Source organism: Aptenodytes patagonicus, chromosome 3 (assembly GCF_965638725.1).
Source record: "Aptenodytes patagonicus chromosome 3, bAptPat1.pri.cur, whole genome shotgun sequence".
NCBI lineage: Eukaryota > Metazoa > Chordata > Aves > Sphenisciformes > Spheniscidae > Aptenodytes > Aptenodytes patagonicus.
Genome location: NC_134951.1, coordinates 32,089,030 through 32,105,522, shown reverse-complemented (window position 1 = coordinate 32,105,522; position 16,493 = coordinate 32,089,030). Strand labels below are relative to the sequence as shown.

Below are 16,493 nucleotides of genomic sequence, written 5' to 3'. Positions count from 1 at the left end.
ATCTAAAGGTTTTGGAATTATGATCTGCTATGTTGTTTGGCAATCTCTGATTTAAAAAAATATATTTTGGAGTGTATTTATATGGACAAAACCAGAATGGTCTTCGTGCTACTGCCGATTTTTTAGCAATGCTAACATTCCTTATTTTGGACAGCATTTATTCTTTTCCTTTGATATTTCCATACATGCATTTAATTCTTCATCTGTGTTTTTGGTCTGTCTTTATGCTTTCCTACCCTTCTCTAAAATAACTTCCTTCTTCAACAATTCACTGTCAAATTAATCTTCTCCTTCTGGTCCTGCAATGTACTGAAAAACAACTAACATTTGTTCAGTTTTCATTTTCTATGGCTCTATTTGTATTACTAAGGAGTAAAAATATTATATAAAATTCTTGACATTATCAGCTAACAGAATTGCCTGGCCAGACCTTCAGGAAAGTCTATAGCTGTTGCCTTATGGGTTTTAATCACCTTTTTCTTTTTTTTCCTACTTATCTGTTACTAGAAAGAATCTTGTGGTTTTTTCAGCTTTTCCAGTATCATATGGTGTTCTAATCTGATAAGAAATGAAGGATCATATTTGGATCTTATAATTATATTATCTATGAAAATTACAAAAGATAAACTAGAAAGTATATGATGGATGAAAGGGAATGTCGATGTGCTTTCTCTCTGTCCAACAGGAACAGAAATAGTTCAACCCCAAAATTTTGGTTGTGTATTATCTGCCAAGCTTAATACCATGAATGACATGAATAGCAGGCTAATGTATGTTTATTTTTATTTTCTTATTTGTCTTCCTTAATTTTACTTTAAAAAGCTTTTACACTCCTGCGGAAATGCATGCCCAACTTTGTGTTGCACTTCAGAAACTATTCTCTTTTAAATAAGGTCATTGAACTTACTTTCTGTAACAAACTTAATTTATCTCTAAAATAAGAATATTGCACTCAAGAGCTCTTTATTTAATCCAGTATCAAATCACACTATGGGGGGTAGCTCATCCTCTTATCTCCTTATTCTTTTCACATGAATTCTAAAAGGCAGGCAATGCCTCCGAGATGTGACTGATGGAAGATAGCAACACTGCCCACTGCTTGTGCTTATTATACTGGGAGCTTCGTATTTCACTGATCTTTTTTTTCAGAGATATTAAGCTGAGCTAAATTTTGTGTAATCATCAGAAGTTAGAAAATATATATTATTACTATTGTTGTTTATATTGTTATTATTGCATTTTATAAAAGCATAGTTCACATATATTTGGTTTCTATTGAAATTCATAGGTATTTATTTCTAAGAAATATTAAATGTTTGGAAAGTATATAGACCTGCCAAATAAATATAAGCTTTGAGGACACGCAAAAAAAAAAAATTATGTGAATTTTCTCCATCAGTTTACATTACTGGTTTTAAGGAGGTGCTGTTTTGAATTAATTGTGTACTCTACTGAGGGAATGAAAGAGCTATTTCTCCTCACTAAATCTTAATTCTTTTCACTAGAAACTCTTCATATTCTTTTTCAGAACAAAATAGATTAACACGATAGACAGAATAAAGAGAGTTTTTGATGGTGATACACATTAAGGTAAGGTTATCAATAATGAATGGGTGTTGGATATATAAGATACATCACTAAAAGTAATAGTAGCAAGCAATTATGAATCAATTCAATTAACAGGAAGCATCAAAGAACACTATTAAAGCAGAAAAAAACCCTCAAAACATAAGCCATCCCCTATATAGTCTATTAAAGCATGACTGTTGCATATATCAGCATTGAAAAAAGAACGCAAGGAGAAAGAAGTGATTGTTTTTTGTTTTAATTCTAGACAGGCAGAAATATTCCTGTGTAATCTACCTGTAAACTATCAGTGAGAGAGATAAAAAACAAACAGAAATTCCTCTAAGAAATACGCTTTTACAAAACAAGCATTTTGAAAAAAACTTTTAAAGAATTTTTTTCTGTCCTCTTTTTCCTCTTTTTTAAGAAGACATATGGCTCTGCTTCTGCTTTCTCACTGGTAGAGCACCATCATTTTAATTTGAGTTAATCTTGCTACTGGTACTCTAAATCAGGTGAGAATCAAGGCATGTTATTTATTTATTTTCTAATCAAACTAGCAACACTTGAGTGGTAAGATTTTTTTTACTTCTAGAATACTAATCTATTCCTGTGAACTATTACTATTTTTTATGTTTAAAAAATGCCACTGGCCTAAAAGCTGAAGTCAGCTGTTACATACTGACCTACTAGCAGCATTGCTTTTTCCCTGATTCTAACTGGTTTTGCCTGCTTTGGTCTTGTTACACAGAATTTGTTTTAAAAAATATCAAAGTAGAATGTACAGCCACTCCTTTATAGAGGGAGGAGAGGACTATGATTCTGGAACTTAGTTTTAATTATCTGCTGAAGTTTTGCCATTTTTCAGGTCCTGTAGTTACATTTCATTAAGTGATATCATATTAGACTGATCTATGACATGATGCAACAAAAAAATATGGAAAAATCAAAACTATTTCTAGTAGGCAATTTCTTACTCTCATTTTTTCATTAAGCATAAGGGAATTTATAAATGCCATAGTTTTTGCATCTAAATTACAAGAGATTATATAGGAAAGGGTAATAAATTATCTATTGGTAATAAGAAACAAGGTACGTACTGCAATACACATCACCTTCTCAGTACATCTTGACATCCTCCCAAAAGAAGCCACAAATACTGACCACTTTGCAGTCCTTCTGGTAAAATGAAAATGGATAACTGCTATTATTTCATAAGGTTTTTCTTTTTCCTTTCTACTTTGGTGGCTATATTATTCTGCAGTTGTAAAATAGTATTAGGTCCTGTTCTAATGCATCATACCACAAAATGATAAGACAGTCTGACACATTCCAAGGCAGCAAGCACAGTAGAATAAAAACTTATTCTGTGGCTTCTTAGTGTAAATAATAGAGAATCTGAAGCTGCCTGCTGTAGTACAATAATCAAACTTCTGTTGTAATAGCTATAAGTCTTCTGGTGTATATCTGTAAGATGTATAGAGTATGCCTCTGTTCTTAATTCTTTTTCTCTAGGTCTAATCCATCTTTTAGTGGAACTGACAAAAATGTTCCTACAGTATTGGAAGATATATTTGGCCTTTGTGGCCCTTTTCCTAGGTGTGAGGGGTTTTTTGAAAAAAACACTCTAGAGCAATAGTTCTTTTACATCTTCTCATTAAACTTTACGGCTTAAGGTCCAACTTGTCCAAAGCAGTAGAAATGGTCATTCAAGTCAGGCTGCTAAGAGAGAAGTGATGCACTTATTAGCCCTCACTGGCAGAAAGAAATTCTAGACAGGGGGAGAATGAAGAGAAAGAAAGTGACAGAAAGGTCAGAGATCTTACAGAAAAATTTGAAGATCACTAGCAGCAGAGTTTATGAAGTCACTCCTTTTTTAAAAGAACTTTCTAGATAACTAACTTCTGTTCTGCTGTTTTGTTCTATATTCAAGAAGAAATGAAGTACCATTAAAAAAAAAAAGATGGAAGGACATGTATAGCTGATATTTGGGTAATTCTTTAGAAGAGAGAAAGGAAAGTGTCAATGTGCTTCCTAACAAAGAGAGAAAGTTGTTGACATACAATGCCAAGAAGTTTTCAACATGCTTTCTGCTTGACCTGAAGCAAAAAAGTCAACTACATTGAACTGTCTAAAAGGAAGATCTTTGACCACAAAAAAAAAGAATAATCTAGGAAACGCTTAGATGAAAATGCATACTTTAAAGTCTGTTTGGCCACAACTTCAGCTGTGGTATTTAGAAATGATTCAGAGCAATTTCAGAGCTGTTGGCTTGTGGATAGGTCAAATAACAGAAAGGTAGAAAAGAGCAGAGGTGAAGTATAGAACTGTCAGGTCTAACTTGAATTCTTGAAAAAATACTAGAGAAAATGTAAAGATGAACTATTTATAAGTATCTGAAACCAATAAAAAGATGACAATCAGTCACTAGGTAACATGGATTTCTCAAGAGCAAAATGTGTGAAACCATTGCAATTTCTGTTCTCAGGTGGTAATAAACCTTCTGGATAAGGAAGAAGTAGGTGATATATATCTTGAGTGCATCAGCATTCTTATAAGGAAACCAAGGGAACACTGTCTTAGTGAAACTACCACTAAATGACACATAACTCACTGGAAAAAAATAGTAAAAGGTGATAGTGATTCAGTGTGGAAAAGAATTTCACTGGAAGTGTCTTGGGTCCACTAATGTTCTTCATTAATGTTCTTCATCAATGACCTGGATGATGGAATTGGGAATATTGTGACTGAACTTGCAGATGGCATGAATCTAGGAGAGAGACAGTCAAAAACTCTAGTAATGGTCTGGAAAAGAAAGAAGATTCAGCTGAGCGAAGACGCGTCCTCTTTGGCAGTCATAAACAAAAACATACAAATTGGGAACAACCAGGCAGTAATCTGCAAAAACAGATCCAGAGAATTCACGCTGAATGGGATTTAGCAATGTACTGGTGTTGTGGAAAAAGAAATGTCCGTGCTGAGAAACTTGGTCAGGAGTTGTGCGTGTGCAAGAAGTGATGTAGTTCCCTGCCATATGTCAGAGTGTACCAGCAGGCTCCTGCCAGTCTGACCTTGCCTTGCTGACTTTGACTTCCCAGCTTCATCTCAGACCTACCTTGTCACTGCAGGCTGTCTGGTCATCACTGGGCTGTGGCAGACCCTGGTTATCAGCTTTGGACCTGCTCAGCTCTTCTCATTTGGGTACTGTGGGACTGTACTGCTTGTCAGTAAGGTTGTGCCCTGCCTGCCTTGCCGTCATATTCCCTATATGAATAATAAAAGTTGATTAAAATTATTAAACCAAACCTAGCTGAACACAGTACTTTAAAATATGGTGTTAAGATGTCGACCTGCCATACAGAGTCCCCACATGACATGACTGGAATGTGTGAGTTGCCAACAATTACCCATCTCCCAAAGCCTATGAATATTTATTGCTCTAAAGGATTTGTGCCTCTGTATGGAGCTATAGGTATTCAGATTTTCATCATGAAACATAGAAAAAAGTTATTATCCATAATGCTAGAGTTCATTGGTGAATGAAGATGATTATCAGAAAATTACTGGTGTTCAATAAGTAGTTACCAAACTGTTAGAGAACAGCTTGTTACTGTTAGAGAACTCCGTTTAATCTGACAATTTGTTAATTTGTAAATATGCCATATAACTTACATTCATGTACACAGAGTTCATACTAACCTGTAATTTCAGTCTGATTCCACAATGGACTGCATTCATGAAACAGAAATAACAATGTCCTTTAATTCTGTGTAGTAGGTAAAAACGAATCTCCAGGGTTGAGCAGCACCTGCAAATATATCAGTGAAGGGAAATTACTGTGCCTGTGCCAAGAATTTCTGCTCTAGCATGGAGGTGACTAGACACCTAGACGCTGTTGGACAACAGTAATTGCTTAGTAAAAGTCTAGAAGAGGGCGAGAAAGGCATGTGGATTCAGGCTCATATATGGTATGCTTCTAGCTCTGCAAGGTCTACCCGTGAGGTCTGTCCGCTGGGAACTATCTGAATCAGAATTGGTCTAGGCCGACCAAGATTCATTTGGTCCTGGTCTTAGAGCAAATCTTGGAGGAAAGATATTATCTGTAGCCTAGATTAAATCTCCTTTTGTTGCCTGTGACAGGTACATCAGCTTGCCATCATTGTCACATTAGTGTTCACAGTAAATAACCTAATATGACTGAGGCAGAACTTCTGTGGTGTCAAGAATATTTTAAAATGTACACGTGTTTGTTGATACCAAAGTGAGTGAGTGGTAAGCAGAAGGTGGACTGACTGCTATTTAAGATTCCTCTCCAGACTAAATTGAGCTTAAATGACGTATACAAGTTTTTGCTGAAAAAATATTTTTTCAGTCTTCCTGTCAGAAAACCATAATATAAAATTCAAAGCAAGTTGTAATAATGACTTTTCAGCTGTCAGTAGAGTTTTTTGAGGAATATCCAATGAAATGTTAATTCACCAGAAAATGCTGACATGATGGGAAAAAACTGACTTTTGGCCTCAGAGATTTATTTTTTTCACTTACTACTTAGTTGAGAAAACTTTGCAAAAGATTTAAAACTGTTGAAACACTCCACTTCAAACCTGAATGACAGAAAACTGTAAATCTGTTGAAATTATTTTGCCTTAGAATATTTATCTATTTATTTAGCTATTTATTTCAGGAATGGAATATGTAGGTAAGAAACTGAAGTACAAACACCCTAAATACTCATAATAGCACATTCTTACAACATGTTTTAACTTTCTTTCAGATTATGTGTACATAAACACAAGTTCTGACTTGTCCCTGAGGTAGACAGAAATAAAACGACAACTGAATTTCTCACAGGAACAGAACACCATTTTTCAGATTGCGGCCGTTGTTAGATCAGGAAGTCTGCTTGTGAAAATGAGCAGTCTTCAGAGAACACACAAGCTTTCTTAAAATTGCATGTGCATCATTTCTCAGTCTCTAATTTTAGAATATGAAGGTTTTAAAACTTTTAGAGAGTAATTCCGTTATTCTAATCTAATTGCTGAAGTTCAAATTGTCTTTACTGGGAATTAGTGGGTTTTGATCTCTGAGTTCCAGAAACCCTATATGCAAGAAGGATACAACAGAGAAAATTGCATCTTCCACTGTGTCTTTTATAGTTGTGACTGGTTACTTCAATACAACAATCACATGTATTTATTAGAGCAGATGGTCACAATAAAACACTTTTCTGTTGTATTGTCTGAGGCAACAGCAGCATTTTTTTCCCTGTCTTTCATCCAAAGGTGATGATTTTTCCTCTTTATTACCCTTTCTCTATTTTTTTCAACTATGCTAATATTAGTTGCATATTTTTTACAATTTTTACATTTTGTATAGTTTTTGCAATAAGTATAATTTTTATGTTTGAAATTCTAGAGGACCCAAGCAAAAGTAGGATTTCATTATGATAGGTGTTGAATGACAAAAACATTAACAATCACCCTATCTCAAAAACCAAATTAATAAAATGGCTTGTATGTTGTTATTATCACATCCAGCGCAAATAAGGAGAAATTAGCAACCCATCAGTATGTAAGAATCTTAATGACAGTGAAAATATTGACTGGGTTTTAAATGAATTTATTAAATCCTGACATTTGTTTCTTTCAGTCTGTTTAAGTTTTTCCCAGCTGTAATTTTAACAGGAACCATACAACTTTTTCCCCAGAAGTAATATTTGTTCAATAAGCACATCAAATCCTGCTGGCCCTGACAAATGACCCTTAATGTGAGGTTCCAGTTAATAGCTTCAGATGTACCTGCCAGCCAGAATATAAGGAGCCATGTAGTGAAATTGCCATAAATCACTGTGTGGCTGGACTATGTCAGAATGGATCACAATGCAATGATCCCCCTGGAGAGTTTAAGTGTCACAGTCTGACTAGTAAAAATCACTTTTGTCATGAGGCATTTGGGTTTGTCAGAAAGAAATGTCTGAAGAATGTAAATGTGGCATTTCTGAAAAAAAAAAAATATTTTAAATACTCTGCTGCTAAATTTCCATTGTCTAAATTCATGAAGTATCTTTTGAGTGTCTGTAGCAGAAAAATAAACCAACACTTGCTCATTTCTTTTTATAGGAAATAGTATATTCTTAAGTACTGCTGCTGAATCTGTTTTGATGAGAAACTTTATATAAAAACAGATGTTTAATATTAAAATTGGGCCCTGAAACCACCACCCTTTGTTCTTCAACTTAGTATAGTAACTTCAGATATATTTGTCCATGCTGCAATACTTTGATAATTAATTCAAAACACAGAAATAAAAGCATACATAGGTTAAGATCTTTATTTCCAATCTATAAACTTATTATGAATATTCATTTTTAGTTTGTCAAACAAAAAAGGTCATGTTGGCTTTTGTATATTCAGTATCTCCACTTGGATGACAGTCACATAACCACATATAACAGTTATACGTATATCTGTGTATAACTGTTACCATCATTGATTAATGTTTCCATTTTACTTTTTTATCATAATTTTTTATATGTTTTATGTAGTACTTCAGTAAGCAGATGTTAACAGGTATTTACGAAGGCAAAAATGAGAGACATGCTTAAATTTTTGATAGCAATCAACAGAGAGGAAAATTTCATCTGTGTGAGAATGTTGAACAGCTGGTGTTTGGGATGGAATAGAAACATAGCTTGAAGACCCCTTTCTGCATCTACTGACTTAGAAATCAAAGTGACTGCATGTGTAGGGCAGTTTTAATATGCATTGTCTTGTATTTATGCCTCAAAGGGTTGTTATACAAGCCAGGATTTCTAAAGCGCAGTACGTTTTAGCAATTTACCCTGATGGTCAAAAGTTGCTGTCTTACCTCATCTAACCAGCTGTTCAAAACCTAAAAAATCTTCCAAATCAGGAGCTCTTCAGTCGTGCCCTAAGGACATGGTTTACATTTCCTTTAACTTGAAGACTATGCTAAACCAGGCCCAAGCAGGACTGAACTTTTAAAATTTTGTAATTATGTATTACTCTGGATCTGCACTTAATAAATGCTATAAAAACAGGGTTATGTTTAGTTTTTAAAGCTATCAGTACACTGTAGGAATACAGATTTGTTTGAACATCTTTGACTAAAGATTCTTCCTTTTTCTTCTTGTTGTGTAAAATATTGATGAACACAAGGTCAGATATGGGGCAACTCAATGGCACACTAGAATCTGTTCTGGCAATACCTATGCTACTGAAGCACAGCATTCCTTTATAAATGTTTTAAAATGAAATGTGAAGTTCAGATCTTCAGCCAGACTTGGTATCCAAGTTTGTAAGACATTGGAATTAATTGTATTTAGCTCACTGAGCCAAATCTCTGGTTTAAGTCTTTAGTGGCTTTTCATGCTGTAATTGTTAAATTATAATAAATTGGTCCAGTCTCTTTTGATCTTTGCTGGAACATTATTTTTGCAAGAATCTAAAAATCTTTAGAAACTTTTTAAGTGCTCAGTTAATAGGAGAACAGAAAACTATACTTTTTATACTTTCACTGATTTTTTATGACAAAAGTTACAACAAAAATGTCTGAAGTTTGAAACCTGGCATTTATATTCAGCACTTGGGTCCTAGCTCCACACACAATAATTGATTTTTTAATTTCTTTATATCAACTAATTAAAAAATATTTATTGGGTTTGAAAACAACTATTTTTCAGTGAAACAAAGAATATTTACTTGCAACTATTTATTGTGTATGTTCTAAAATAAAGGTGTTGTCATCAACCATGTGATTTTCTTGCTGGATGATGGCTTCAGAAACTATAACACCATGGCCAATATACCCTAAGTGTAAAATGTAGATTCATATTCTATCTTTGAATTTCTTTTTTAAATTTTGTGCATATGTAGCCCTCAACAGAAAACAAGGATGCTCAATGTTTCACAAGACTAGGTTTCTTATTAACTATAAGCTAAATGGTTCAAAAAATCAATACCAATAAGCTAATGGTTCAAAAAATCAATACCAATAAGCTGCCAAACCTGCCAGATCTTGTAATATCTGCTTTATAACAGAATGTATTGGGACAATTTTCTTTTCTGGCTTGGAAACATAGGATGTTTTCTTAATGTGGTGTACAGAACACCACACTAAAACTGAGAAGGCTTTTATCAACAGTGTTCTTACTGATATTTCAATAAAAATAGGAATATCTGCATAAAACCACTTGAAGAAATTGACATTCTATCAAATTCTCTTGAAGACCCGTTGTATCTTGAATGGGTTTTATTATTATTGCAAGCATGGCTTTATCATACAGTTCTTTTATTCCATTTAGAATTGCTTTGTATATGAAACTGAAATTTTCAAAGAAACTGGAATATTTTACTCTATCCTAAATAAAATTTTGAAATATAAGTAAAGAACACAAAAGTACTTAGCAACATTGGTCTCTCACTTGTCTGTTTTCTCAGACTAAATGTGATAATAAAGTTTTTATGACTTCTGTTACTCTATTTTTCACCAGGTTTTACTGGTCAGTTTTGTGAAGCAGAAGTTGCTGCCTGCCTGTCACAACCGTGTGGAGCCTCCAGCATCTGTAAAGACATATTGGGTGGCTATCTTTGTTTCTGTGCACCTGGTTTTATAGGTGCGTTCAAAGGAGTGTTTTTCAACATATTTAAGTCAGTCCTAAACCACAGAAAAGAAGGTTATTCAAAAGTAGCAATAGATATAATTTAGCAGTGTGCCTCTGATTGAGGCAGAAGCAACTTTTGTTTCCTGGCACACAAAAGTACTTGGCTGTGTAAGAGTATTCAGCTGTAAAAAACACTGACTACAAGGGACTATTTCTACTCCAATAACTCTTACTTTGTACTGTTTTAGACAGGGTGTCTGTCTTACACTGATGTGATTGTAACTCCCAGCCATATGCAAGTTGGCCTTAATTTATCTGCTTTGTGCTTCCTGTAACAATAAGGCTGCAGTAACAAGGGCCTCAAATGCCAAATATACATCCAAGATCTTGGGCAGGTTTAATTACTCATGCTTCAACCTACCCTGCAGTTCACTGTCATTAGTACAGAGTCTGACTAGATTAAAATTAGTTTGGTTATGTCAGCATACTGTCATGGTAATTCCAGGTTACAGTGTAAAAAAAAAAAAAAAAAGAACTTTTCTAGATACAGATTCAGATATTTTTGATCACCTGTATGATTAAATAATCAAGCGCAGTAGGAATTCCCTGAGCGGGAGATCAGCTCTGCAGCCCAGATCCGTCCTGTCTAACTGCAGGGACTTTGACGGGGCTCCTAAAGCAGGAATAGGATGACTCCACAGTCTCTCAATAGTCAAGGAGGACACAGGCAGCCAGAGGAATTCAGATCTTGAGTAGACTCCATACCTCTTAAATTGTTGCTCTATGTCCTAATGTAGATGGAATTATCTGTAATTTTAATAATAATTTAATATTTAAATGAAATAATCTGTAATTTAATAGCTGTAGTATTTGTGTCTGTAATATAATGAAATGCAATATCTTGTTTCTATGGTTGGTTTATTTTATTATCAAAATACAAAGTAAAATTGTTTGATGTTACTTGTGGTAATTCTTTCTGAGGTCTTATTTTATTGAAATGTTTGTTTAAATTCTTATATCTACATAATGGTAGATTAGTATTTTTAGTTTATACTTTTTCTGTGGCCAAATAAAGCCCTCAAAACCCCTCTGAAACAATCAGGAACTTTTTACCTACCTTTTAGGCATAAGTAATAATAAATTTGAGGCCATTATCATCTGTTTGGACAATTAATATACAAAATGCAAATAAATACTTTCTGAACTTTGTTCTACGTTGAAGGCCAGAAAAAATATCAGGTACATCATTCTCAACTAGAAATCAGCATCTATAATTTTTTCCTCCGCATATTTAACTTTTTGATTATTAGTTTCCAAAAACATTTATTAAAATATTTGGCCATAATATGGCCAAATGGGAAAGGGAAACCTTTCCCAATATTTCCTATAGAGAACTTCATAGCAAATCCAGAAATTAATAAATGAATGAAAAAGAATATCATAGAAAAAGACCGTGATATTTTAATATTTGGTCTTAGAAACCATGCTTACACTTTTGTGATGTTTCAGGAAAACTCAAGACTTTACTGCCCTTAAAATATGAAAAGATGCAAATTTTTGAGTACATCTATAAATGAATCTATAAAATTCCCACCAGATATTTGTTGAACATTATATATTAGATATGCATTTCACTTTTGGCTTTAATCAACAAGAAATGAATTCCCCAAAGACAATTTATGGCTCATTGGTAAAAGTTCCCTGTACCTGACCTTAGTTATTTCATTTTGTTGTTGCTGCTTGCACTGGTGACTCACCAGTGGCATGTTCCTAATGAAGTGAATCCTTCACTTGTTTCCAGGTAACAACTGTGAGATTGAGGTGGATGAGTGTCTTAGTGACCCTTGTCACAATGGAGCTACTTGTGTTGATCATCTGAATGCCTTCAGTTGTGTTTGTCAGGATGGATTTCAAGGTATTAAAAAATCCATAGAACTATAACTTTGTAAATCTACTTTGAGTCTTACACCATTTTTTTAATATATCAGATGAGATGCATGTATACTTATTTTAGTGTCATCTGAAGTTATAAATATGTAAATTCAGCATAAATGCATCTTGACTAAAGTTATTTACTTTGTTTTCATGACAGCATGGAACTAGGTGTTTTCTACTGGCTGGTCGCTTAGCTGTTGAAAATGGATCAGTGGGGTTCAGTGAAATTTTGCAAATAGCATATACTGTTTTCTTTAAGCTTTTTAACTGTTGGCAGATTTAATATAATAGAATTAGAGAAAAAACCTGTGTGGGAAAGGTTTTGTTCTTGGCATATTTGTACAATTTATATGAAAAATGTAATCACTTTGATAAGTGGATGCATTAATATCTGCAGCTATTCTTTGCTTTCAGCTCAGATTAGGTATTTAAAGTGGATCCATTTTCTTTTTCGTGCACCATTTTTTAAACATCATGGATTTTTAATCATTGAAATACAAAGCAATCTATAATTCAAATGTCACAGGGCAAAATATTACATTTCTACTGCTAGTTATGTTCAGAAAAACTATCACTTGCATTTTTATTTATTAAAATTCTTTGAACTTCCCAAACCTCACAATTATGTCATTTTTCATTTATTCTTCAAATAACAAAAAATTAACTTCACTCAGAAATATTAGCAATAGAGTATTTTTATACCTCAAGTAACTATGTGGTTATGTTAGCTATAATCTAGACTGGAATAAATTGTGTTCTTGTCTACATCAGATTTCTTTTTCCATTTTCTGGGAGTACATCTGTTGCGTTATCATGAACACAAGGAATATCTCCTCTTATGTCATTGCAATGCAGTCTATTATATTTAATGTAATTCGTTTTCTATTCTTCTATATTCATATAATAAGGAAATTGTCTGCTTTAAGCCTTAGGAATCTATTCAATGACTGTACTTTTAATCTTTTGGGAAAATTAGTGAATAACTTAAACATTAAAAATATCAATATACCATCATAGATGCCCAAATTTGAATATAAAATGGGTGTCAAATAGATTCCAGTATGTGAGCTATATTCAATTAAAATAAATCTTGGTATTTAACTATATGTGCTATGCAGTAACTTCTCTCCCCTTTGCCTGATTGTATATTTATAGGCACAACTTGTGAAGCAAATATAAATGAATGTCACTCTTCTCCATGTCTTCATAATGCATCATGTGCAGATCTTATTGGTGGCTACGAATGTGTCTGTCTACCTGGCTTTACTGGTGAGTTGTATTCATAGTAAACCTTGTTTTCCACAGTGAGGTAGTCCACAAAGCATCCATTAAGACATCATTGACTAATTTGCTTGTGTCTCCTTCTCATTTCTCTTTATCTGCCCTGGTCTAATGTTTCATTTGCATTCCAACAAACTGGAACACTGACTCCATCTGTAAACTAAATAGCACAAGATAAATTAGTCTGCATTTAAAAAGGCCCTCAAAGCTTCCACACACGGGGAAGCTTAGTTACCATTTAGCAACTCAGAAATAAGTTGTTATGTATTTGTGGTGATACGAATTAAATGGATGCTGACATCAGTACGCGTGGCTCTTTATTTGGCTGATTTATGATAGTTTCTCCTCACAAGTTGTTTGAGATTCTTGTGGTGCAAATGAATTAGAAATTGGCACCTGATTGTCTTACTAAATGTTCAAATCTTTCGTCTTTTCAAAGGTGCAAGATGTGAAACAGATATAGATGAGTGCGCTTCATTTCCCTGCAAGAATGGAGCCACCTGCATTGACCAACCTGGTAATTACTTCTGCCAATGTGTGGCTCCATTTAAAGGTAATGAAAACCAAGGGAGAGGGGAAAGCAAACATAATTAACTTTAGAAAGCATTTCTGTCAATTGCCTGAACTCATTTCACTCTTCCTACAGCATTATTAGTCCTTCACTTTCTCAAGCAAAGCTTTTAAAGTGACCAGCCAATTATGCCTTAGGCTGCAAGTAACGTGAAGTAAACTTTGTTTATACATCTACTAGGAGTGTTTATTAATTAATCAAAATGGATACTTTAAAATCAGTTTGTTAACAGAGTAAGATTATTTACAAAATGAGAGGCATATGCCCATATAAGCTGCCATCACAAAGATCGATTGCTTTTCTACACATTGTTCTCTCTAATTTGATCAGTCATGGCATTCTCTAAGTTATTTTTTCATTCTCAGAAAACAATTTATAGTTATCTTGGAATCCATAAATTGTGTGTGATTATTTTCTGTTGATGCTTTTAAAGGAAATACACTTAAAACGCAAGCTGTATTGTGACCTTTTTCATAGAAATTTTGGGGGGTTAATTTTAAACACTCACTGCTAAAATAATTTAAAATAACAAATTGTGCGGTGTTCTTGAGCAAATCTAGTCCAAGTGATAATCTCAATTAAAGGCGCTTGTTGATTTATAAATTAAATATAAACACATTTTTCCTCCTGCAGTTCAATATAATGACATACTTTGGACTCCAGAATAACCATTAAAAGGCAATTTTCTTGGTATGTTGAGACAGCAGGGCTTTTCTCCTTTAGGGAAGATGGTTGCATTAAATTCATCATTCATGAGAAAAGAGTGAGCTCTAATGTTTATTCTTACTATTTTAGTTAATGGTCAAAATTTAGTTTGTCATTTTTATTAGTTTTAATTTATGTTCTGCTGAATAAAATCTAGTATAATAACAAGTAAATGAGTACTGCAGTATCAGAATTGCCTCTGCTGAGAAAGTTGTGAAATCATTTTCAGTACATGGTTAGAAATACTGGTCTCTTAAGTACTTTTTTCACAGGAAGCCAGATTTTCAGAAGACTTTGGTATTCATTTAGATATTTAAGTAAGTGATTAAAATTTCAGAAAGTCAACATTTCTGTAGTCATCCTTCAAGAAGCTAGTGGTGTCCAATACTCTCAATAGAAAAGTTAAACCCTGCTGGCAAGATTCATAAATAGTAACCGAGATCCTCTGAAAACATAATATTATTGGTACAGGATGTCTAGAATCTATAGGATTCTTGCTGAAATAAAATAATTCTTGAGACTGTTTACTTCTTTACAGGTTTACTCAGCACCTTTCAAGATCAAATTCTTATACTAATGTTACCTAGATTTATGATGGTATAAATAAAAGCAGAATTAGTTTCATATGAAAACTCTACCTCAGTCTCATGCCATCTGTTTATTTAGTATTAAACTGCTGTAAATGTAGTATTCAACAGATTCACAATACGCCAACATAATGGGTAGTTAAACCATGTTTTCTAATTGTGTGGAAATATTCAGGTTACTGTAACAAATACCTTTGTGTGCACTAATTACAGATTACAGAACTGCTTTATTAAGAAAGTAAATACATGATATTAATGGTAGAAGTTGTATAGGAATATCTGTTTCATTTTTTGAATATTTTCACAGATTTTCTTGCTTCTTCTGTTATTCTCAGTGGAAAAGCATAAATGCTATATTTTGAATGCTGTCATTTACTTAGAAAGCAATCTGAAGTTGTATTTCCATAAGACATTGTAATTGTTTGATTGTCCCATCACAAAATGGGCCTGAAGGTTATGCACCATTAGGAACATATAGTATACTTGTCGATCAGGATGTGTACAGCAGACGTCTACTATATAGAATGTAGAATTAAGGAATTCAGAGCACGATTTGGACATTCAGGTGCGTTCATACAAAGGTAGCCTGTCAGATTAAGCTAGAAATGGATTCTATCTATAGAAACTGGTTTACATACATTTACCTCACTTTCCTCCTGATTTCCTTGACTATTCTTATTTGTTTATTTTGACAAGGAGACTATGCAAGATTATGACCAGAAAGTTTCGATTTTTCCATTTTCCTTTTTCTTTCCCTTTATTTCCTCTTCTTTTTAAAAAGAAAACATAAAAATCTTCACATTTTTGCTTTCTTTCCATTTCACTTCTTTTGAGAGCAAGTATAGCTACTTCTCATTTTTATGTGCTGCAAACTTTTTGATATCCTTAATACGTATTTTTATATTTTAACAAACTTTTACATTAGTCCCATATGAATATGAAAAGCCATCAGAAATTTTATTGAAGTATTATTGTATACTCATAGTTTCTTGTGTTTTTCTTGTGTGTTTCGGTGGTGTTTTTTTTTTTTTTTTTAAGCATGGATTTGTCTACTTTGACAAAATATTTTAACTCATTTCATTGGCTTCCATAGAATACTGGAAAACATCCAAAGTTTTTAAGAACAATGATGATTGGGCAGTGGTATATATCTGGATTTTTCTTCAAATGTCCAACAGTCCAGGCTGTGCAAATTAACTCTACAAGCCTGATCTGTGAATGATGT

The 16,493-nt window shown here is 33.5% G+C and overlaps 1 protein-coding gene across 1 annotated transcript in view; it reads left to right on the top strand.

Annotated features, from left to right (window-relative positions):
- The window catches only part of EYS (eyes shut homolog), a 1,011,092-nt gene that overhangs the window by 314,101 nt on the left and 680,498 nt on the right, over window positions 1-16,493 (top strand). The window contains exons 15-18 of the mRNA XM_076332996.1: window positions 10,079-10,201; window positions 11,991-12,104; window positions 13,280-13,393; window positions 13,845-13,958. Of these exons, the coding sequence (XP_076189111.1) occupies window positions 10,079-10,201; window positions 11,991-12,104; window positions 13,280-13,393; window positions 13,845-13,958 (465 nt within the window). The remainder of the gene's footprint in view (window positions 1-10,078; window positions 10,202-11,990; window positions 12,105-13,279; window positions 13,394-13,844; window positions 13,959-16,493) is intronic.